At 36.4% G+C, this 26067-nt stretch overlaps 1 protein-coding gene across 21 annotated transcripts in view; it reads left to right on the forward strand.

The window, feature by feature from the left end:
* The window catches only part of ST7 (suppression of tumorigenicity 7), a 274827-nt gene that overhangs the window by 52313 nt on the left and 196447 nt on the right, over positions 1–26067 (forward strand). For 2 of the 21 annotated variants that reach the window (XM_054559086.2, XM_054559087.2), the window contains exon 1: positions 8681–8784. The exons of 11 other annotated variants lie outside the window; for them this stretch is intronic. In XM_054559086.2, coding sequence (XP_054415061.1) covers positions 8772–8784 — 13 coding nt within the window. In that variant the 5' untranslated portion in view covers positions 8681–8771. 21 annotated transcript variants of the gene reach the window in all.

Genomic DNA, 26067 nt, shown 5'->3' on the forward strand with positions numbered 1-26067 from the left:
ACTTTTTCCACCTGATACCTTTTTCATGGTTGATTTATAGTAGAGTCAATGTGCCTTTTGAAAGAACAGTGTCCATATCTTATTGGAAATAGTAAAGCTTTCAAAAGAGAGCAGTTGTTATGAATCTGTCATCCTCTTACTTCCATCTTTAAAGTTTCGACAGTTCACTCTTTCCTTCTTACCATGCTTGTGTTTTCAGAATGCTATCAGCAGTCAGTAGCAGTGTAACATGACTACCTATTCTGAATGGTTTGTACCCTTTCTTAGACTTCAGGAGTTGCTTTCTACTCAAGCTAGTTCAATTGTTGACTCAACAAGCATTGCTAGGCATTAGATGTAACAGCACAATGTTTATTCTTTCTTTATATTTTTATGTCTTTTTATTCACAATTAAAATTTGTATAAGCTTTGCATAATTGCCATTTAAAGTTAATATTTTTCAACAAATGTAAGAACAGAAATATACCTAATTCTTACCAAACTTTTATAATTATTTTAGCCAGTTATTCTGACCCTAACCATATAAAGGCACACCTTGTTTTGATGCACTTTGCTTTATTCTGCCTTGCAGATACTGCACTTCTTATAAATTGAAGGTTTGTGGCAACCCTGCATTGAGCGTCTGTTGTGCCATTTTTCCAATGGCACATGCTCACTTCATGTCTCTGACTCACATTTTGATAATTCTTACAATATTTCAAACCTTTTCATTATTATGTCTGTTATGGTGAGCTGTGATCAGTGATCTTTGATATTACTATTGTAGTTATTTTGGGGTGCTGCAAACCACATCCATATAAGACGGAGAGCTTAATTGATAAGTGTGTGTGTTCTGGCTGCTCCATTGCCCTACCTTTCTCTGGTTTCTCTCCCTCTCTTTCGACCTTCCTATTCCCTGAGACACAATATTGAAATTAGGCCAATTAATAACCCTACAGTGAGTTATAAGTGGTCAAGTGAAAGGAAGAGTCATATGCCTCTCACTTTAAATCAAAAGCTAGAAATGATTAAGCTTAATGACAAAGGCATGTCAAAAGCTGACATAGGCCAGAAGCTAGGCCTCTTGTGCCAGTTAGCCAAGATATGAATGCGAGGGAAAAATTCTTGAAGGAAATGTAAAGTGCTACTCCAATGAACATACAAATGATAACAGAATGAAACAGCTTTATTGCTTATATGGAGAAAGTTAGAGTGGTCTGATAGAAAATCAAACCAGCCATAACATTCCCTTAAGCCGATGTCTAATTTAGAGCAAGGAACTCTCTTTAATTGCTTCAGTTCTATGAAGGCTGAGAGAGGTGAGGAAGCTGCAGAGGAATACTTTGAAGCTAGCAGAGGTTGGTTTATTTGGTTTAATGAAAGAAGCCATCTGCATAACATAAAAGTGCAAGGTAAAGTACAAGTGTTAATGTAGAAGCTGCAGCAAATTATCAAGAAGGTCTAGCTGAGATACTTGATGAAGGTGGCTACACTCAACAACAGATTTTCAGTGTAGGTGAAACAGTGTTATATTGGAGGAAGATGCCGTCTAGGCCTTTCATAGCTGGAGAGAAGTCAATTCCTGGCTTCAAAGCTTCACAGGACAGGCTGACTGTCTTCTTAGGAGCTCATGCTCACATTGCCATGCAACTAGTCTTCAGAATTCTTTTCAATTTACGAAACTTAAGTTCTGTACCCATTAAACAACTCCCCATTTTCTTCTTCCTCCTGCCTCTGGCAATCACCATTCTACTTTCTGTCTCTGTGAATTTGAAGTCTATAGTTGCACAGGCACAAATGTCTGTCTCTAGAAACATTTTCCAAGTAATACACTTCACTACATTTTCTCTTAGAATCACCTATATCTGTGTTAAAACTGTAAGAATCTGTGTTAAAATTGTAAGAATGTAGCAGTTGTCTTGATTAGAAATATATTTTCAATAGCCTTTCAAAAAACCAGAGACAAAAAAGCAGAGAGGAAATTATCTGCTTCTTATCTGAAGGCTAATGACAAAAAAAAAGTCATCCATGTGAACTTTAATAGAAATATGCCCAAACCCTTAATGAGGTAGGTATCATGATCAGCGTAACTCATTACAGAATTGTTGTATTTTAGAGCTAGAAAAAACCACAGAAATAATTTTAAGTGCTTCATTTCATAAATGAAGTGATACTGTTGTGAAATGTCTAACCAAATTAATTAACTGTGCAGTTAGGATTGTAGTCTGTTTCTTGTTTCTCAAGAATTCCCTTTCAACAATTGTTGGTGAACAGGGTCAGATTTTCTCATACAAACTAGCTATTACTTGTGTTCTACACTATGAGTATGTTTTATAGAAAGTTTTCCTGGTTTATAATATAATTGAAGAGACTTGGAAATCTTAGCCCATGATTTCCATTTTTATATAATCTTCAAGGGCTAGAGATGTATGTGGATTGGAGGTATGTGGTTTTCCTTATCTGGGAAAGTAGTTGACAATTTCTCAGAAATTGAGCATTTATCACCAGTTCTAATGTGATAGGGAATGAGGTATTGTTCATAGTATCATCAGAAATGAAGGGAATTGGGATGAAACTTTTCTTGAATTTCTGACCCTAATGCAATCAGGCAGTTGTTGATGGATTCCATTATCTTCGGGAGTCTTGTCAATGGCGGAGACCTAATTGAAGATTAGAGCTCTTGCAGAGAAAGGTCAAATCAACCACAGTAAATATTGTTGAACAGGGGTTGGAAAACTGTAGCCCATGGGCTACCTGTTTCTGTGAGACTTATAAGCTAACATTTTTTTTTAACATTTTTAAACCGCTGAAAAATTTTCAATATGTCATGATATATGAACATTACAAGAAATTTAATTTCAAAGTTTATAAATAAAGTTTTATTGGAACATGGCTACACTAATTTGTTTATGCATTGTTTATGACTATTTTTGCACTGAAACAATAGAGTAGTTGTGACAGAGAGCAGATGGTCCCACAAAATCTAAACTGTTTACTATTTGGCCCTTTATAAAAAGGATTTGCCAGCTCCTGCTAGAAAACATTGAGAATGATTTGTTTTGGAGTACCATGGAAATTTGTGATCTTTGCTTACCTAGAACTGCAGCTGTATGTTACAGCTAGGAAATTCCTTAAAGAACTTCTCCACTTTTTTTTTGGCCTCTGGGACAACCCACACTAGTCCATTCATGACTATTTTTTATGACTTTCTTTGCTTATTTTCCAGTGGTTCCTTTTGCCAATCATGTGAACAGACCAAAACCACACAGGAAGGTCTGTGGTTTGCCTAAAGAAGCTTTTCTACAGAGTGATATGTCTGGCTTGGGTACCTCCCTGTTTGTTGTACAAACCTGTAGTTTGATTCTGATCATTACACTAGAGCTTTGATTCAAATGTATATAAAATGACCATCACTGTCAGGATGTAAAATGAATAAACATATTTATTGTTAGATTCGTATTTGTGGGAAGAAAATCTTAATCTTTCTTATTTTTATCAGGCATTTTAGTAACTTTAGTAATGTTTCTCATGACTGCTAATTATACATCAAGATTAATTGCTATGTATTTTTTTATTGGCTAACCTTAAACACATAAACCCAATGTCCTTTTTTATAGTCATCTTCTGATAGAGTTAAAACATCAGTGATTGGGAGACCACACAACACCTCTTATAAAAGTTATTTACCTCCTTTTTCCAGCTGTGGTTACTTGATTTTAGTTCTCTTGAGGCCACTGTAAGAAGGGAGTGGCCCTACAACCATATAAGAGATCTGTGCTTTGCAGCCACTGAGAACCGGGGATCCTGCCACCATTGCCACCATCCTTTTAAAGCATAACAACAAACAGGTGTTGTGTATCCAGAAAGAGCCCTTATCTGAAGGTTTGGAGTTTGGTTAAGCAGATCTTTTATTATGTTTTACTCATGCCTTTGGTCATAATTATGCTTTTGTGCTCAATAAGGATGATTGTTATCTGTGAAAGTAATTGACAATTTCTCAGAACCATTGCCTTGGTTCTAGGTTCTAGGTAGCTAGTAACTAGTTTGGTTAGTGCCATGGAGAATGTGGAGCACTGGTCTGGGTCGTGATATTGAGTTGAGTAGCTGGATTCCCTCCTCACTTCACAGGGTAGTTCTTTTATCTGGTTAGTGCTAGATGCTCATCTGTCTTAGCTTACTTAAATTTTGAGGTCTTGGGAGTAGAGCCCAGTAATGGGAGGAGCTGGGCATACTCTCTAGGAATCTTCTGCATTCAGATAATCCTTTTTTTAGTGGAGTCATCTCACATTTTGGGACAGGCCATGAGGTAGACTTGGGGCTCAGTAAGCAAAGCCAATGAGGATGACAAAACATGAAAAGAAATGCTGATGCAGATGCAGGCTGGAGTGGGTGGTAAGAAGCCTGGGAGAGCAGCAAGATGAGATATCTTAGATAATGTTTGTTCTGACTTAGTAATAAGGTGAAATTGGGATGTGAAATAACCTTAAGGCATTTTGACTTAACTCTCACATGTTGGTGAGAATTGAGACTAGAGGGAAAACCCCCTATTTTCATTTCTGAAATGCAGAAAAATAGAGTGAACATTTATAATCCAACCCTGGTGTTTTAAAACATGTGTAATAACAAAGTCAGTTATTGTATAAGTTGGAAATGCGATGTAAGATATTATGATAAAGCTGTGATTTTCTGATTTAAGAGGGAAGAGTAAAGTGGAAGCCATGCTCGTTCTCCTCCTCTGAGGAGGGTAGAGGACCGTGGACTCGCGTGGCAGGCACTAGTCCATGGAGGGAAGCCTTGAAAGAAAAAGAGAGGAGAGCTATGTCTCAGCCCCTGAGCTGTCATCTATGAAAAGTTTCACACTCTGTGTCCAGCTGTCTCAATCAAGTCCTGGAAGAATGGTCTCCTTCAGAAGCTTTATTGCTGGCACCCAGGCCACATTGTCCTAAGAGGTGTGACCCACCAGGCCATGAACCATGAACCCTCTAGTAGGCAGGTCCTCCAACAGTTTAAGTATTTTGTGTGTGTGTGTGTGTGTGTGTGTGTGTTAATGTGTGTGTGTATCTGTCTACTTACCACCAGGCTGAGTTACTGGGGGTCTGCCTAGAAAGGAACAGTGTCCCTGTAAACAGGAGGAGGCTCCCCAGAACATCAGCATCCAACATAAACACGCTGGATTAGAACAATACAGCCTGGCTCCTTTGAGGAGGGGCTGTTCCCAAAGCCCTGGCATGATAGAAGAGGGGATGGTGGGGGCTAGAAAAGGAGTAGGTATCAGCAGGAGTTACTTGAGTTTTCTCCTCTGACTGTAATTGGTTTAAAGTAGAGTCCAAGATTATTAAAGTTGGACTAGATCTTAGGGATTTTCCAGTTCCACCTCCTCATTTTACCAGTGAAGGAACAGATACATACAGGGGTTCTAGAATTTATCTTAGATCAGAGAGGTAATGAGTGACCGTGTTGGCTAGACTCCAGGTCTCTTGATTCAGTAATGATTCTTTCTCCAACTTGGATCATGAAGGGTTAAATTGTAGCAGGACTCTGGGATGGGATTCAGGGGTGCCGAATGCTGTAAGTGCAACCCACTGCTGTCTCAGGAAGTTGTGGCTAGGATAGTGATCCCTAGAACAGGTGACCCGAGAAGAACTTCTGACTTAGGTGAATGTTACATGTTTTGGAGAGGACTATGATGTGATTGTCTGGGAAGGGGGCATCTAGGCATATCAGCAAGTCTCACTTGCTGAGAGTGAGAAGGAGATAGGAAAATTCTTCGAGAGGTGGGTGGAGGGATCTGGTTGAAGGCTCTCCTGTTGAGCTTTGAATTTACAGTCAGTGTTTATAGAGTCTAGGCAAGTAGTATCTGCTATGACATTTGGAGAACTGAAAAGCAGAGTGGGATTTAGTGGTTACTGAGTGTGCCTTGGGTAGGACAGGTCCTTTTATGGTTGTAGCTTTCTGCACTTGAGTACTTATTTCTGCTTTACTGGCTAATGCCACTCTCATTTTAAGCTATCACAATGACTAAACATCATCCCTTTCATTCTGATTCTCTGTTTAATTTTTTCATATGTTGGAATTGAACATAGAATATAAAAAGAATTTTTATGAATTCGGAACTGAACTGTTTGGCCCACTGTAGATTTGGTTTTATTGGAAAGAACCTAGTTTTTTGAAATGATTTTTTTTTAATTTTTGGCTACCGTATGATCACCTACTCTATACAGGCAGTATTGTGTACTGGTTAAGCACAAGGATTCTGAGCTAGAGGCTACTCCAGTTGAATCCTGGCTCTGATCTTAGATAAGTTATTTATCCTCCATGCCTCAGTTCTTCATCTATAAAATGGGGATAATACCTCGTAGGGTCGTTTTAAGGGTTAAATAGGTTAATACCTGAATTAGAAAAATGCCTGGTACACACAAAGTGCTATTTACATATTAGCTGTTAATACATTCCAAGCATTGATCTAGGTCTTTTGCCAATTTATAAGTAAACCAAGGCTCAGAGAGGTTTAAAAACTTGCTTAATTAAGATAATCTATCTAGTAAGTGGCTAAGATGGGAGTTGAATCTTCTCTGACTAAACTTGGCTTTTCTGTCTGTTAAGCCTGGCTTTTAACCCTCTGCTGGATTTCTGAGGTATGGAAAATCACTTAACTATAAGTAGGTTGTAGGTTTTATATCTATCTACTCATCTGTCCATCGGTCTTATACTTTCTAATTTAGATATTTCATTATGTTTTCATTCCGTTAATAAAATGCATTTCCTTAAAATATCTGTCTCTTAAGAATTATAAAATATACAGCATAAAAATAAAAAGTCTTAAAATAATGCTACTCAGATAATTAGATAAGTGCTTTAAAAATCCATGCTAACTACTAAATTGTGAAAAGCATAAAATGTTATTCCAGGTGATATTCGATAATGGCAGTCAGTGTTTCCACACACTTGTAAGTTTTGTGTAAATGTAGGTAGTCATTATCAGGCATTTTGAGCTTACTATTTTAAAACAATCATAACATTAATGTTCTAACCATTTGCACATCTTAATTATCAGGAAGAAATTATATCAAATTGTTACAACTTGTGGAAGGCTTCCCAATCTGTACCCTAGGTTAAGATAAAGAGAAATACGGCCCAATAAATGAGATAGGCTCACTTAGCAACAGTGACAGGTGAGGTTGATGAGAATTAACAGCTTTTGACTGTAGCAGATTGGTGGTATAATGGGCTCTGCTTATGGTAAGGAAGCACTGATTAGACGACTGAGTGAAATGGTACTTTCTTATTTATTTTATAAAATTATTGGAGATGGCTGGGCGAGGTGGCTCACGCCTGTAATCCCAACACTTTGAGAGGCTGAGGCGGGCTGATAACCTAAGGTTAAGAGTTCGAGATCAGTCTAGCCAATGTGGCGAAACCTCATCTCTACTAAAAATACAAAAATTAGCTGGGCGTTGTGTTGCACGCCTGTAGTCCCAGCTACTGTATTCAGGAGGCTGAGGCAGGAGAATTGCTTGAACCCAGGAGGCAGAGGCTGCAGTGAGCCGAGATCGCGCCACTGCACTCCAGCCTGGGCAACAGAGTGAGACTCTGTCAAAAATAAATAAAAATAAGTAAATAAGTAAATAAAATTATTGGAGAGACCTGTTAAGTGATAATAGTAATCCTAGAATTTGTAGAATTTGTATTACACACTTTTGATATTGTATTGAAAATTCAAAATCACATTTTATAGCATTGTCAGCTTTATAATTTCTTTTGGAGAATCCTGTTCAGTGGAAAGGAAAGTAGCAAAAGCAAAACCAAACACCCCACTACTCCAGCAAAACCATTCTAAACGGTTAGTACCTCATCTTCTTCAAAGTGGTTGCAATTTGGTGGTGGTGGAGGGTGGGGGTTGGTATTTGATATAACTCTAAATTGGAAATTGTCCAACCATTCAGGTTGCTTAAAAAAAGATAAAAAAAGTAAAAATTTATTTATGCTTTGTCTTTTGGCAAGGTAAAGAATTGTATCAAGATGAAATAGCCATTGTTAAAGTTTATTTAAAGTGTAAGCTAGGATATGCTCAAGATTGAAACAATTGGCAATGGAGGAAAAAGATGGCTCAGGGTATGTGGCAATGTGACATTAAAGATTACATCAGATAGAGTGTGTCTCAGTAATGACCATATGTCCTTTCCAGCTGATGTCTATTTTAGGACTTGGATAAATGAGTTGGAGGTCTTAGATATGCTATAAAGGAATTGTTCTTGCATCACCTTTATTAGGTTTGTTTTCAAATTAGTCAAATTATTTCAAATGGACAAATGGATAAAATATGCATACGTACTATCAAATGAATGAATGTAATGACAAAATTGTGACAAAAATTTGGATGCTGATTCCTTTCAGGTTATGTGGCTTCATATCATTGAGTACTAGGAAGAAATATGGATATCTTGTGTCCTTTTCACTTACAGGAATAAAATAATTTATTTTTTCTCTTATTTAGAGTTTTAACCTAAAACCAAAATTTAGTTTTAACCTAATAATTAATACAGGAGAGAAATGGGAGTAAATAACAGTTATTTTCTGAGAGACATTTCTAAGGACGACTTTAAAAGACCAGGCAAAGGAGAGCAGAGCCCAGCCGTTACCGCTTGAGAGAGATAAGCAGAAGTGTGGGTGTGCTTAATGTCACATGGCAGGAGGCTTCCCCAGAATGGTTCGTCTGTCCAGGGAGCCGTTTCATTTTCTGGCTGATAGAGTTGTACTTGGAAAATACTCAGTTTCCTGCTTATTGCTTCATTATGGATTATACAGGTAAAACTAAATGTTAAATATTTTCCAGTTATGTAGAATTACTTTAAAAATAATATTTTGAATTTATATTTTAAAAATTATATTGATTGTGTGAGCACTTTAAAAATATTGTGCATCAGTTTATTCCTGAGTATTGTATGAATTTGTTTTATCCAAATTGTGATTAATTTAGGATAAGTGCTTAAGGGAATTTCTGAGACATACCTTTGTTGTTTCTTCCATTTCAGTTGGATCATACTTAAATGGACTTAAAATAAACTCCAACCCATAATTAATCCACATTTCTCCCCTCTTAGGCCAGAGGATTTAAAGTACAAACATCTGAGTTCAGATTATTCCACACAGGGAATAAAATATGTACACAGTCTACAGAGAGTTTCTGTTATTGTGGTGGTGGTTTTGTGCTTGTGTATGGCTCTTTTAGATGGTGTTAATGTAATGAAGTGAATTGGAGAATTTCAGTTTTTATCCTAAATTTTCTGAGTATAAATGTGCCCAGATTTTTCTGACCTTTTCTGACCTTTCTAACCTTTTCCTTTTTAAAATTGCATAGCCTTGTTTCTCAATTTCTAGTTTCACTGAATGGTAAATTGGTACATGTTTAGAAATAAGGTTAGATTAAACATGGGTGGTGGTTACTTGATGAGTAAGTGGGCGATTCCCTTACATCTGGTAGGGTAAAGGTGTGGGTGGGAGGTGAAGCAGTGATCAGGTAAGGACATGAGTCTTTGCCCAAAATTTGTGCAACCAATTCAGAATTATATTGCCCTAAATTTGAACTTTTGGGTAATGGCGACATTGTTTGCAGACAGATTGCTTTTAAACTAAAGAACGAAGAATTGGAAGATTTTTTTTCTAGGGCAGAGAGAGGCCACTTTTCATACCCAGTGTAATATAAATTCCAGTGTGCATCTGGATCGAACTCTACTTCTACAGTATCTATAAATTATAACTGTAGGTGGATCTTTGGCAAGACAGTTAATTACAGTGTGCAAATAAAAGTTTTGTGAAATTGATCATTTAAAATATAGCTTTTAGGAGCTTGCTATTTAAAGGACTTCTGGGGTAGATACTTTTTGAAGATAAAACATTTTAAAGCAATTAATTGCCCCAAAAGATTTGTTTTATAAATCTTTAGTATTCTATCTTAGGGTTTCTTTAAAGCAAGTATACCTGTATCTGTGTCTTGTGTGTGCATTTTGATTTTCTTTTCCTCATAAGATTAGCATGCCAGAATTTTTGTTCCAGGGCTCTGAAATAAAATGCACCCACCTTTTTAGAAGTTTCACTTTATGTGTGGTACTACGTTGAAGCAGGAAGGAACACATTTTAGCCATATGCAAAGAAATCAAATTTGTAAAATCCTACCACAGAGCTTTACTATGAGTATGCTTTTAGTTATAAATTTATACCTCCTCCCACAAAGAACACCATCATTGAAGAATTCTTTCATTTTCTATAGTTTGTATATTGCCATTAAAACATTTCTTTGTTGTTCTTAAGTAATACTTTATATATGTATAATTGATAGTTTAAGATGTACAGCCTTATTCTAAATAGACATCAAGAGAATACTAAGAAACTAAGAACTTTAGTGTGAACAAAGGAGGTGACTTTAAGGAAATTCACAGATATGGCACTTTCAAATTTAGTTGTGTGTGCTGTAGAGAAAAAAATATGGTTTAAGTTCTTACCACATTAATAAATACATTAATTAAATTACTTGTCTGATGTGGTGGGAAGCCCTTTTGAATGTTGTCTTTCATAGTGATTTTTATAAACATTTACACATTCATTGAAAAGATAGCTATATTTAATCTATTAAACTTTGAAGAGAACAACTCATGTTTTCAGTTCATGGCAGAGTGATTTTTTTGTATTAGAAAAGAGCATTTATTTCGCTTTCAGCACAATCACTTTTGTACTAATGGCATCATTATAGCACTGAAGGGGATATCTTTCAAAACTGATATTTGATGATTCAAGAATAGATTTATTATTAAAATAATTTAAGGGGCCCAGAACACTTCTATTAAGGGCTTTGCATGGAAACACTCTTCCTTCCACGTGGTTTTCAGGCTAACCATGTGGTTTTTTCAGGTCTTGTTGAAATGTCACCTTTTTAGAGTGGCCTTTCCTGATAATTTTACCTAAAATAACCTTCTCATTCAATTACTCCTTATCCTCTAATTCCTCTTTGTCTTTGTTCATCACATATACTATCACTTGACATGTCACGTGTTTGTTTCTCTGTCTCACTCACTAAGATACAAGTTTCGTAGGGGAGGGACTCTGTTCATGGCTGATGCCTAGAGTGTAGAACAGTAAGCTCCCAGAAAATAGTTGTTGAGTGAATGCTTGATAGGCTTTCCTTTAAAAGTGACTATTGACTGGCTTTAAGATTTTCGCTATAATTGTTCTTTGTCAATAGCATTCTCATTTAATGATTATTATTTTGACCACTAAACTATTTTGAATGTTTTCCTTCCTTTCGTTGCTAACTTTATCTAGAAATTAACAGCACTGTCTTTACTGTGAAGGAAGGGCAAGGTTGCAGGCAGGGGTATTCAGACAGAGTGGATAAGCCAAAGATCACTTTGGGTTTGGATTGTATTATATGACTTTTTTTTTTGGAGGGGGGTTAGTAAGGGATATCAGATCAGTTTTATTCATCCTTCATTTTTCTTCATTACATTTTCTTTAGACAACATATTAAACTCTGTGTTCCTTCTCTGAGCTGACTAGAGGAGAGAACTGGAATGAACTAAACTTTTGGAATCATTTTGGTCAAAGATCGTCTTCAACAATGTGGATCCAAACGTTCTAAAGTGTTTAGAAATGCCTCAGGCCTCCTCCACATAACAGAAATCTTCATAGGAGTCAGAGGTTGAGATTTGTGTCCGGTTTTCCTGGCAAGTGAGATGCCTAATGTTTTTAGCATACTGATCCTGTTACAGTTGTCTAAAAAGTAGACGTTTTTTAGTAGTCTAAAAGTTGTCTAAAAAGTAGACGTTTTTTAGTAGTCTAAAAGTTGTCTAAAAAGTAGACTTAAAAAAATCACAGCCTTTAACTCTTAGAAGCCTGTGCCAAGAAGTAAATATAGGCCCTCAGAAAAATGCATTTTCATACACAAATATACACCCTCTCACGTATGAGCCAACAAAAGGAGCAACATAAATGAGTCGGCAAAGCAGTTATTACATGTAGACCATGGCCTCTGTTTGAAAATATCTCTAACCCAGGGGCCATTTTCTCATTCTCTTTTCCCTCTTGCCTTTCTGATAGCCACATCCATCCACTATTTGAGTGACTATTTATGTGACAACATCTCATATGCAATTTAAAATAGATCTTATGTAAGACAATATTCTGGCTTTAAGGTTCCACTCTTTTGAACTGTATTATCCTTTCCCACTTCCTACAGTTACATTTCAACATCATTATTGATATTCCCCTTTGGTTGTTGATGTGACTATTTTGAAGGTATACATTTTTATTAACTCCTGCAATTTTCTGTGATTTTTTTTTTTTTTTCTTTCTCTGATGACCTTTCTCTTTTAAGGATTTTTTTTCCTTCACATTTTGAGTGGGTTTCTGTTTTCCCTTCATTTCAGTTAAATCCTTAAATATAATTTTGCTGATTATTTATTCATTGTTCAAGAAAGAGGCATTATTGTAGTGTGCTTAAGAGCATTGCTTTGGATCCAGACTCCTGAGTTTGAAGCCCAGTATATCATTCACTACCTGTGTGACCTCGACAAAGTATTTAACCATCTGTCAAATGTGGATAAAAGTGGTATCTACCTTGTAGGGTTATTATGAAGATTAAATGGGTTTATACATGTAAAGGACCCAGGATAGTGCCTGGCACATAGTAAATACTCAGTAAATATTAGCTATTGTTATTCTTTCCCACAACAGATGATTTGTTCTTTATCTTATGTAGCATCATCAAATATTCTTCTTAATGGCTCAGCATTTTTAGTAAGCTAAAGATCAAGTTACCCTGAATAAACTGTGGTACATTCATACAATGGAATCTTATGCAGTCATTAAAAGGATGAGGTAGATCCTACATATACTGACCAGAAAAAGTACTAATGATATTTTTAGATGTTAAAGTAATATGTGGTTCTACTTTCATAGCAGAATTTAATATTTAAAAACTGTATTGAGATCAAGACATGTCTTTGTGAACACAAGAAATTAATTAGAAAAGGTATATACTTTGGATGAATGGGTGGAGAGGAGACTTGAACTATTGAACTACTGTATATGATTTTAAAAGTGTGGGATTGTGGGGTTACGTGTATATGTATATATATTTACTTTTTGTGCATTTCAGCATTTTAAAAACATAACAAAACTTTTTTTTGGCTTGTGTTGGATAGCTAATGAAAGTTCATATGCTTCTAGTACTTTTTCTTTAAAAACAGATTTATAAGAATATGGTAATACAGGAAGACATTTTTTGTTCCAGTGAGTCAAGAGATAAAATATTTTCAATTATTTCTTTGTGTGGGTAGATCAAAAAGAAATGTGTTGGTCACAAATGCTTACTCATACAGAGGTATACACAGGTGTGTGCACACAGCCTTAAAATGACAGAGTTGCTCTGGAAAATGACGGAAATTCATGTAAGGCACGATGAAGAAATAGGAGAAATACATGTATGTAAATATATTCCTAGAGCAGCGTTTTTCACATTTGAATAATAGTTGCAAAACAGCTAGTAATGGAATTGCCTACATTTGAGTACTCACTGTGTGCCAAGCAGTGTTCTAAGTACTTAAGATTACTATTTTACTGTTACATTTGTATGTATTTATGTGCCTAGAATATATGTGTAATAGTATACATATTTTCACATACTTGTGATTGAGTGTACAATCCTTGATCTGTCAATCTACCATAAGCTTCAAGAAAATAACAATGAACTCTTCTGTAATTACTTCTAAAGGCAGATAATTTTTCTCATTTCTGATATGCTTAATTCCCTTGAAAAGTTCTTTCTATACGCTGCGCAAAACCAAGAAGCCTGATACGCATGATGTCTTTGTGGTTAATTGCTATAAAGCCAATATTTAAATTTCTTTGAGTCCTCTTTTACTGCCTGGTATCATGGGATGAAGAGCTGCGCAGGAGGGGAATGTATACGTGGCTCTCGGTCTTGTGCATTTTGTGACAAAGGAATTCCCCTTTCAATCACGCTGCTCTCCTGGAGCCCCTGGAGCCTCTGGCTCAAGCGGCGCAGTCGGTCTGTGCAGTGTCCCTGACGTCATCCAGCGTATGCATAAGCCCTGCTATTGTCTTACTGCTACAGCAGGGCTGGGGATTGCAGTATCCGCTGTTGCTGCTGCTCCCAGTCCTGCCCCTGCTGCTACCTAGTCCAGCCTCACTGCATCCCAGAAGAGCCACGTCGGCCTTCATTTGCCTAGTGGATTTTCAAAAGCTCTTCGGTTTTTGGTGCTGTTAAGAGACCTTGCATTTCAATCACACGGGAGAAAACTGAAGCTCGTAACAGGAGAATCTGGCAGCTGGACACAGCTTGGACTGCATTGTCTGGCTTCATGACCCCTGCTGTGTAGCCGGCTCATCTCTTCACTCTCACATGTACACTCTCCTCGCTTTTCTTTCTTTTTTTTCCCCCTTTTCTTTCTTCTAATTTTTAAAAAGCAGCCTCTGGAGCCAGCCATGTTTGGCACTGAATCTTCATGTAAGTAAATGGATCCCACTTCTCTGCTATTTAGAAATCTGCTTGCTGTCATGGTTTCATTGGCTTAGAGTTCATATCACTTTGCCTTAGGTCATTAACAACCTTTGTATTTTGGCTCTAATTACAAAGGAATTGGTCTCAGGGAAGGAACTCCCCTTAACTGGGTTATTCATCCTTAAGACCAGGGATGTCAATGTGTCAAAACCAGGCCTCTAAGAGGGAGGTAGGAAGACCAGAATCCATACAGCCACCCTAGAATGTGTTAATTGATGGGATCAGGCCTGTCACTGATCTATTGTTGTAGGCTCCATAATGGTGCTTAAACCTTAAAATAGATACTGGGAGGATCTGAGATGATAGTGTTTATTAGAAAGGAAAGAAAGGCTTACATTTTTTCATCTAAAGAGATAAATAGGTATCATTATATACTCTTCTTCCATATTTTTACAAAAACATAGACATTATAGGTAGATTCAAAATGAATAAGAAATCGCTTTATTTTTGAGGATGGATTTTTTTTTTCCCACAGTGGCTTCAATTTTGATATGCTGGCTAGCATCACAGTCCAGCAGGATCATATCTTTTAAAAAACTTATACAATGAAATTGCTTTGGTGCAGAGAAGGCCCTGCACAATGGGCTAGGCAGGACAGCAGTTGTAGACAGCTACAATGGATATTTTAAAAATTATAACCAACCTATGTGAGGATTATTTAATGTTGATATAGAAATATAACATCAATGCAGTTGTACAGGCTCTGCAGAATATTTTGTCATTGTCTATTAGCAAAGATGACAGTTAAGAATTTCTAAAAGAGATAAGAATTTCTAAAGAGACTTTCAACCTGCTGGCTAGAGCATTAAATATTGGCAAGCCACTATCTTTGCCAGGGAGAAGGGGTTTAGGGGAGGAATTTAGGAAACTGATTTCTTACGAACTTGTAATTTGACCTTTGTTTTCTGATCTCAGGTGATCAGTGTGACTGTTTGTGCATAGCTGATTATTGCAGAATAGCAGCATTTCAAGAGAGCTAATAATCCTCAGTTCTTTTGTTTCTTGCTTGGCTTTTTAAAAAGGTTAATTACTTTTGTTTCACTGTAGAAGTTTCTCATCTCAGACTACCACATTGCCTAATCAAAGTCGTGTTAGAATAATAATGACATGTAATGTCCCATTCAGCATGTGACAGTATTATTTCCTAATAATTTAGGCATAATTTTTTAATTCACTTAATGGTACATTTAGAATTGGTTATCTAAGAAATAGAAATAGATCACTAAGTGTCAAAGACTGTCCAGTTTCATTTCAGTCATGGAATTTTGTTTATGTAGGAGCCTAGGTATGGACAGAAATAATTATATACTAAAGGAAAATTAGACCTGTTACTTGGTTTAGCCAAAAATGGAAGTTAAAACTCAGTACAGAAGTCTTTGGTTCTTGGACTAGGGACTCTAACATTGTCTGCTCAGTGTTACCAAGCAAACACGTAGCCTTTCCTGATCATCAAACCTGATCTTTTGATAATATCACCTATGCGCTGTATGTGAAACTGCTGGTTGCTTGTGGCCTCCATAGCTACTAGATTACTGAAGAGAATAGAATATCCTTCAGAAGACAGAATACTATCATACAGGTTTTTAGCATTTTTTGTCTTTCGTGAGTGTTAAGCTCTGTTTCTTGCTTATAGGTAGATTCATACTGTCAGTGGATATCGTGTTGAAAATGAATTGCCTTCTTTGGCACGTGTATACCTATGTAACCTGCACATTCTGCACATGTACCCCAGAACTTAAAGTATAATAATAATAAAAAAAGAAGATACCCTAAGTCTGCATTCAATGTTAGGGCAAGTGTGTTTTCTTTGTGTTCTGAGACATAGCTTTCTTGGCCTTTGATTTCAACCTTTTGGAGGCTATTTTTTAGGTTTGAAACTATATTTAAAATATTCAGGAAAATAGTCGCATTTGAAATTCCAGTTAGTTCAAAAGGGATATCCCAAACCATCTAGGGTGTTCTTACTAAATTATCATAAGAAATACTTGTTTAACTATCTATTCTGTATACAGTACTGTGGTAGATCCTGGTAAGGGTTAATTTTTTTCTAACTTATTCTGATTTCTTGATTCTTACCCTTGATTATGGTTGCAGTGCCTTGCTTGTATAGGATGCTTTTACTTTTTAAATTGAGGTATGATTTACATGCAGTAAAATGCTTAAGTCTAAGTGTGCAGCTCAGTGAACTTTTGCCCATGTTTATACCCATAGAACTCTACTCAGATCAAAATACAGAACATTTCCATTTCCCCTGGAAGTTCTCTTGTGGCCTTTCCCAGTCAATATTATTTCCCCTCTTCATGAAAAGGTAACCACTATTCTGACTTCTGATGCCATAGATTCATGTTGTAAGTGGCTCTTTTAAACTTTCTTTATCTCCCGCTTGCTCTTTGCCTGTAAGAGAAGGAAATGTCTTCATTTTCAAATATTGTATTGATTAAGTTGATTTTATGTTTCAGACCTTTGAGGTCAGAAATTTGCAGTAGCCTGGATATCACATTATAATACGTTCTGTCTTACTGAAATAATATTGTTTTAAATACTTGCACCCCCCCTCACCAAAAAAACAGACACAAAAAAAGCCTTTAAAATACCAAAAAATTTATGTGGAAGAGTAAACTCTAGTTCTTCGAAGTTAAAGACTTACACATTATTAATTCTATGGCAATAGAATTAATAAATGCTCTTTTATGCCTGACAGTGCTTTCATCAATATCTCCAATGATACTAGTCTCATCTCTTTGACTTAGTGAATCTGAATCTCCCACAGTTGTGTAGATTGGCCACAATCAACCTATTTTGGGCTAACTTTGAAATGGGTGTTCTATAGTATGTGTAGACTAATCATCACAAAGCAGGAAGTATAGCTTCTGTAACTCCGTTTATTACCATCTTGATGTATTTCACTGAGCTTTTCCTTTACTAAAATTTCCCATGTCTAAAAATGGGAGTAGTGTGTCTGCTCTTTAACTGCTTTGAAGATATACAATTTTAGTTTCTGTGGTCAGAATAATTTAGGTGTAAGAAGAAAGTACTATCAAGTTTTGTTGAGGAGGGTGATAATTAAAATGTATATTTGGAGTTCTTAATCTGATTTTTTATATATATATATAGTGTGTGTGTGTGCGTGTGTGTGTGTGTGTGTGTGTGTGTGTGTGAGACGGAGTCTCACCCTGTTGCTCTGTGGCCCAGGCTGGAGTGCAGTGGCACAATCTTGGCTCACTGCAACCTCCGCCTCCTGGGTTCAAGCGATTCTCCTGCCTCAGCCTCCCGAGTAGCTGGGATACAGGCATGTGCCATGACGCCTAGCTAATTTTTGTATTTTTGTTCAGTAGAGATGCAGTTTCACCATGTTGGCCAGGCTGGTCCTGAACCCTTGACCGCAGGTGATCCTCCCTCCTCAGCCTCCCAAAGTGCTGGGATTATAGGTGTGAGCCACCACACTTGGTTGATTTAATGATATATTTTAAAATAAATTGATTAAATTATTCAAAATTAAACAATTTTTCTCCTAAAATTTTATAAGAAGAAAAAATATTTTTAGGGAGAAAGGGAGAAAAAATTTCATCCTTTCTTCTTGTGGAGTAAATGGTTTTGAGGAAAACTGATTTTGTACTGCTGACATCTGGTTACATCCTCCTTGATAAAGCCAGTTATTCTTCAAAGAGTAGATACTTTAAGTATGATGAATTATTTAATTAGCATTTATTGGGCTCAGTCCTCCTCTTGTCTCCTCTCCCATGTTTTGCTTTTTCAATTCTCAAGGGTACCACTTAAGAAGTACTGTGGTGGGAATTGCGCCCTGGTCTAACACATTAATGCATCTTCCAAAGCACCTACCTTATTAGTCCAGTGAAGAGAGCAACACCTTACCTGCTGAGAAACAGAGTGTCCCTGGGGCAAATAGCATTATTTTATCCTTCTTCCAAAATTTTTTGTATAGTTATAATAATTAAAAAGAACATCTAGAGCATCTGTGGAGGGGGGAAATAAACCACCAGAGAACCAACAAAGCTTTAGTAGGATCCCCCAATCTGAGCTTAGTGGAGATGAGAAACTAGTGGATGGCTGTGTCAGGGGATCAGGAGTCCTCTTTCTCTCTGGTGTGGCTGGTCCACACATATTCCCTGCCATTCCCTGGATATCTACGTCACCTGGGGTACGCAGCCAGGTGCTGGAAATAATTTGGGATACAGTTTGATACCCCATGTGATTTGTCTTTGATGGGCACCAAAAGTTCAGTTGTTGCTTTTGGTTTTCATTACTGATGAGTGCATTAAGTTGAAACTGACAGCTTCTCAGTTTTAATAGGGAGTGTGGTACCATGTTACCAAGAACTAGATAATTTTCTGAAATTTTGAGCCATTGTGTGAGGTAGTCAAATGAATAATACTCTAGCAATATTAAGTCACCAAGATACTGTAGTTAAACAGACATCTCTGATAAAAAAAAAAAAGTGAGTTGTACTCTTTTATGTGCATCTCAGGCCATTCTTGGTAACTGGTCACATGTGAGATTAAACTTGGGCCTGTTGTTGTGGTGTGTAATTTCTGTGAATTGGCTGAGATTTGAATAGTAACGATGGTCATTCAAAAATGGCTGTTCACATCTGGACCATTTCTCAAAATAAGCATCTAATTATTACTAAATCATTGTGTCAGAGACTGCTGTTTTTGCTATTAGTATGTTTGGCATTTTAGTACTCTATTTGGTTTTCCTTTTTATTATTATTTGTCATATGAAATTAGATAATTTAGGAACATGAGCCATTTTCCTTTCCCATTAATAACATTAATCTGGTTACTAGATTTAGCTGCATCGGATTTTAGATGCTTTCGTCTTAAAACAAAAATAGAAATACTTAAGTATATGCACAAAAACCCACCTCTAAGTCTGCACTTAGAGCATTGAATGTAAAAGAAAAATATTGCATGACATTAGATAAGTAGAAAACCACAGACTGCTGAAGTCACAAACATGGAAAAATAATTATGGATTATAGGCTTTATACTGGAACATAGTCATACAGGAGCTTGAAAAAGTAAAGTTCATATAATGTATTTGACTCATCTTACCATATCACTTTTTCTTTTTTTCTGATAACACACATTCTGATGTGAAATTTCCGTTTGAGTTCCTTGGCTGTTAGTAGTTGACATTGTAATTTTTAGTATCAAGATAATATTTTAAAGTAAATAAAGAAATTTTTTTCTTCTGCATATTTATATACTAGTACAGAAATGGAATAAAAATATGCAATGGTTATTTTTAAATCCTCAGATTTCTTATTTTCACTTCATTATTGGTCTATTTGTTAGTCTGTAGTTTGTTCAGAAAAAAATTACATGTGAGTCTTCAGTGATTTGTTGTTTTCATTGTCACAATGGACCAGATTCATATCCTGTATAAACTGTGGGGAGTCTAGGGAAAATTACCATAAATGGAAACTTTCCCCATAGCATCCCCTTTGAGTTACACAGGATGTGAATAGGATTCATTGTTGTTATGGATTCTGAGCTGGAAAAGTCATTGATCATGTGTATTTTTTTAAACATTAATAATAGTCACTGCATTAATTTATGTTCAAATACTGTTAAATTTTCAATACGAGACTATATGGACACTATAAATTGTATAGTCTTTTTTTATTCCTTTTTTGAAGAGTATTGATATCCTTCCATTTTTTCCTAGTCAGTATAAAGCATGAGTTAACGTAATTATTAATGTTTTTAACAAGAAAATGCACAAATGCTATGTTATTTAAAAGGTCCCATTTACCGTGCTAGAATAGTAAATAGTAAGATTTTCAATATATTTTATTTGTATTAGTAATTAATTCAGATACTTATGAGCAAAAAAATGAATATGAAATTTAATGCTTGTTTAGAAATGGCAGCAACCACATGCCAGATGCAGCAACTAATTGCAGAGACTCTGGCTTTCACTTGCTTGGATTCATATCATGGCTCTACCATGTACTACCAGGGTTTAACCATCTACTGTCTAAGCTTACAGTGTGACTTATCCAATGAACTCTCTATGTTAGGGGAATTGGCCTTTGGGGACCTGGATATCTGCCAGGGTAGGGCTTATCAAGGGGCATTTGTGGAGAGAGAGTCCAGCAGTGGAAAATACTGGCTGAAGAGAGATGTCACTTCTTAAGGCTGGGTGAAGACTGGAAGTTCTATCATGGGAATATTTTAAGGGACCCAGTAGGAGGTTTGAGGGGAGGAGACTGTGTGAAACTGATGAAATGAAATGGGTCAGGGTTGGCAAATGCCAGATGCCCTGTGGCAAGCATCATTGATTGGTTGTGGCTCTCTTGCAGGATTAGCGTCAGCCACTAAAGGTTGGAATGTTGTCCACTCAGAACACTTCATCAGTGCAAGTGTTTTCTGTGTTAGTATGAGTAATAGACACATAAATATTTAAATAAACATACAAATACTTACCAAATTAAGAATAAAGGGCTGGGCACGGTGGCTCACGCCTGTAATCCCAGCACTTTGGGAGTCCAAGGCAGGTGGATCACAAGGTCAAGAGTTTGAGACCAGCCTGGCCAACATGGTGAAACCCTGTCTCTACTGAAATACAAAAATTGGCCGAGCATGGTGGCGCATGCCTGTAGTCCCAGCTACTCAGGAGGCTGAGGAAGGAGAGTCGCTTGAACCCAGGAGGCAGAGGTTGTGATGAGCCAAGATCACACCACTGCACTCCAGCCTGGGCAACAGAGTGAGACTCTGTCTCAAAAATAAAATAAAATAAAATAAAGTTAAGAATCTTAAATGTTCCAAAAATGTCTCTTTAGATTCTGGGCTGGACATGGTGGCCCACGCCTGTAATCTCAGCACTTTGGGAGGCCGAGGAAAGAGGATTGCTTGAGCCCAGGAGTTGAAGACAAGCCTGGGTAACAAAGCAAGACCCTTTCTCTAAAATGAATGAATGATATAAAATAAACACACCAGTCTGTGTCACATTATGGTTCTCAGTAATGTCAATGTGTTAATGATTCAGAGCCACCACTGGGCTCTTCTGAATGAAATTTCTATCAGTTGACGATAAATCCCCAGAGTGTAACAGAGTACCTAGCATATATCAAGTGCTCATGTTCTTTAAAATTTGAATCTGCTGTGGATTAAGGTAATATCATTGAAAATATGATGTGTGGGCTTGTAGGGTGTTAATATTGAGTTTAATAAAATTTTCTAGGCTAAGGAGTTTATCACACATAATGGGTACATGTCAGAAACATGCCAGTAATCAGCTCTTGTCATCCTTCAGAGCAGGAACAAATGACACAAACAAAATAATAGCATATGGACTTCTATTACTAAGCCCAAATTTGTTAGTGGGTAAACTACCATATACTGATAATTTACCATGTACTGGTAAGTTGACTACGTCTAATCTAAGTTTGCTTACCATTCTTAAAGGTTAAGTAAAAATAATGAGTTACTAATAATCATCAGCTTATGTACAGCACGAAAATTGAGAATTGTTTGCTTGCAATACTGATATAATTTCAAGAACTAGAAAAATTATTTTACATTTTTTTTGTAAGCGTTTCAGACTGTTAAGATTGAGGCTTTTTGGCATATTTTGGGCGGTAGCAAGCCCACCAGTAATGCATATAGATTAGGAAATCACAGTGACTCCATTGGGGTATTCTTTACTACCTCCTCCACCTCTGGCTTCTTCTAGAACACCTAGTTTTCAGGGGGAGGCTTTGGTAGGGTCTGGCCTGGTGGTATGCATGGATGGTCCAAGCCTGGACTTGTCTCAGAAGTCTGAATTTCTCATCTGAAACTTTCCTAGGTCTTGTGTTGGTATAATGATGTTTCAGTTACCCATTGCTACACAACAAACTACCTCAAAACTTACTGGTTTAAAACAATTATGTATTATTATCTTTCACAGTCCTGTGGGTTGACTGGACTCCGTTGGTGGTTCTCATGAAGGGTCTCATGCAGTTAGATTTCTGTCAGTGCTGTAGTCATCTAAAGGCTCACCTGAACTGGATCTCTAGGATAGCTCTGGCATATACTGTCAGTTGAGGTTAGCTGTTGACTTAGGGCTCAGCTGGGGTTGTGGGCAGGAATGCCTATACAGTTGACCCTGGAACAACTTAGGGGTTAGAGGCTCTGATCCCTGCACAGTTGAAAATCCACATGACTTTTTACCACTAAAAACGTAACTACTAATAGCCTACTCTTGACTGTAAACCTTACCGATAACATGGATAATTAACACATACTTCGTATGTTAAAGATATAGCTATAAATATATATGCTGCGTATATAAATATTCATGTATATTTCTTTATGTGGACATATGTTTTCATTTCTTTTAGGTAGATACCTAGGCATGCCATTGTTGAGAAACTGCCAAACCATTTTCCAAAGTGGTTATACCGTTTTACACTCCCACTAGCAATGGATGGGAGTTCACTTGTTTCACATTCTTGCCAACATTTAGTATTGTCAGTCTTTTTAATTTTTGCTAATTTTGTGGGTGTGTAATGGTATATTGTGATTTTAATTTGCATGTCTCTCATTCTTATCATATTGAACAATTTTTCATGCTCTTTTTGGCCATTTGTATATCTTCTTTGATTAAGTGTCTGTTCAAATCCTTTGCCTGTTTTAAAAATGAGGTTGTCTTCTTATTACCGAGTTTTGAAGGTTCTTCATATATTTTGATACAAATCCTTTGTCAGGTGTATGTATTGACAATATTTTCTTACAGTCTGTAGCTTTCCTTTTTATTTTCTTAATAATGTTAAGTTTTTAATTTTGATGAAGTCGTTTATCAATTTCTTCTGTCCTATGTAAAAATATTTTGCTTATGTTATTGTCATGAATATTTTTCTCCTGTATTTTCTTCCAGATGTTTTATGTGTTTTGCTTCTATGTGTGCTATGATCCATCTTTAGTACATTTTTGTTTGTAGTATGAGGTAATGGTAAATGTTCATTTTTTTTTTTTTAGTGAAATGAATATTCACTTCTTCTAGCACCATTTCTTGAAAAGACTTGTCATTTCTCCATTGAATTGGCAACTTTCTCAGAAGTCAATTCACCCTATATTTCTAGTCTATTTTATTCTAGGGATCTGTATATTTATCCTTAGGCCAATGCTATAATTGTTATTACTATATAGCTTTATGATCAGGTAGTGTAAGCCCTCCAAGTCTGTTCTTTTTCAAAATTCTTTTGGCTATACTTGATCCTTTCATATCCCTATGAATTTTTAAATTTGCTTGTCAATTTCTACAAAAAGACCTGGGATTTTGATTGGAGTATATTTAATCTATAAAGTAACTTGGGGAGGTTTGACATTTTAACAATATTAAGTTTTGCAATTCATGAACATGGTTTTTGTCCTTTAATTTAGGTCTTTAATTTCTCTCACAATGGTGAAACCAGTTATAAAATTAAAAGAATAGTTAGGATATTTTTCATTGATAGAAGAATACTTATTTGGAGTGGAGTGACTTATATTACCCACAGAATATATGTTTCTAGGGAACATATAGTAAATGTAAAAGTGGTGGTATTAGTAAAGCATCATTAATTTGAATTTGGAGGAATTATTTGCACTTGTAAAAATCTTAAATAACCTGGAAAGTGAGATTTCACTAAACTGTCATGAAGAAGTCTTTTGAGGGTATGTTTTAACAAATAGATTAGAATTGTTTATACATACAGACAAAAAACAACCCCATTGAGAAGTGGGCAAAGGACATGAACAGACACTTTTCAAAAGAAGACATACATGCAGCCAACAAGCATGTGAAAAAATGGTCAATATCACTAATCATTAGAGAAATGCAAATCAAAGCCACAATGACATACCATCTCATACCAGTCAGAATGGCCATTATTAAAAAGTCAAAAATAACAGATGCTGGTGAGGTTGCAGAGAAAAGGGAATGCTTGTACACTGCTGGTGGAAGTGTAAATTAGTTCAGCCATTGTGGAAAGCAGTGTGGCAACTCCTCGAAGAACCAAAAACAGGATTACCATTCAACCTAGCAACCCCACTACTGGATATATACTCAAAGGAATACAAGTTATTCTATCATTAAGACACATGCATGCATATGTTCACTGCAGTACTATTCATAATATCAAAGACATGGAATCAACCTAAATGTGCATCAGAGGTAGACTGGATAAAGAAAATGTGGTACATATACACCATGGAATACTATACAGCCATAAAAAAGAACAAGATCATGTCCTTTTCAGGAACATGGATGGAACTGGAGGCCATTATCCTTAGCAAACTAACACAGGAAAAGAAAACCAAATACTGCATGTTATCACTTTTAAGTGGGACCTAAATAATGAGAATACATGGACAGAAAGAGAGTAATAACAAACACTGGGGCCTACTTGAAGGAGGAGGGTGGGAGGAGGGAGAGGTTCAGAAAAAAAAAAAAAGCCCACAAAAAACTGTTGGGTACTGTGCTTATTACTGAGGTGACAAAATAATCTGTACATCAAACCCCTGAGTCACGAGTTTACCTATATAACAAAACTGCACATGTACCCCTGAACCTAAAATAAATGTGTGTGTGTGTGTGTGTGTGTGTGTGTGTGTGTGTATAACTATATATATATATATATATTTTTTTTGGCAACGGAGTCTTGCTTTGTCACCCAGGCTGGAGTGCAGTGGTGTGATTTTGGCTCACTGCAACTTCCGCTTCCCAGGTTCAAGCAATTCTCCTGCCTCAGCCTCCTGAGTAGCTGGGATTACAGGCAAATGCCACCACGTGTGGCTAATTTTTGTATTTTTAGTAGAGATGAGGTTTCGCCATGTTGACCAGGCTGGTCTCGAATTCCTGACCTCAAGTGATCTGCCCTCCTTGGCCTCCCAAAGTGCTGGGATTACACGAATAAGCCACCATGCCTGGCCTAGTTAAAATATTTTTAAAAATAAAAAAAGAATGGTTTTGTACTTAGAACATTTAAAAATGATGTTTATGTAAATGCTACTTTTATGGCCCTTAGAACATTTGTTCTTTCTCTTGTTTGTCGTATCTTAGGAAATCACTTTATTATATTTATATATATTTTACTCCAGTTCTTGCCAAATATTCACATTTCTTTAATTAGAAAGGTCTGAATTTATGAGTTTTTGTATTCAAAAACAGGATCCCCTTTTTTATTAAGCTGGTTCTGTAGTCCTGTTGAGTTATCGACCTTTTTGAGACTCTAATAAATCTATGGATCCTTATGATTAAGAGATCTGAAACCAGACTTTTCTCTAAAAATAGATTCAGGATGACATTTGTCACCTTTAAAAATTAAATTGAATTTAACTTTATTTTTTAAGAACTTTTTCTAATTATTTGGCATTACTTGCTGTAATTTTCAAAGTCCTTAAACTTGAAGCCATGTTTGATAGAGATTGAATTGACCTGAAACAGCATATTATGTATGTGCATAATAGATATGAATCTATAAACATATTTCATCCCCCAGACAATATCACATTCATCCACCT

This window comes from Pongo abelii, chromosome 6 (assembly GCF_028885655.2).
Source record: "Pongo abelii isolate AG06213 chromosome 6, NHGRI_mPonAbe1-v2.0_pri, whole genome shotgun sequence".
In the NCBI taxonomy this organism is placed as follows: Eukaryota; Metazoa; Chordata; class Mammalia; order Primates; family Hominidae; genus Pongo; species Pongo abelii.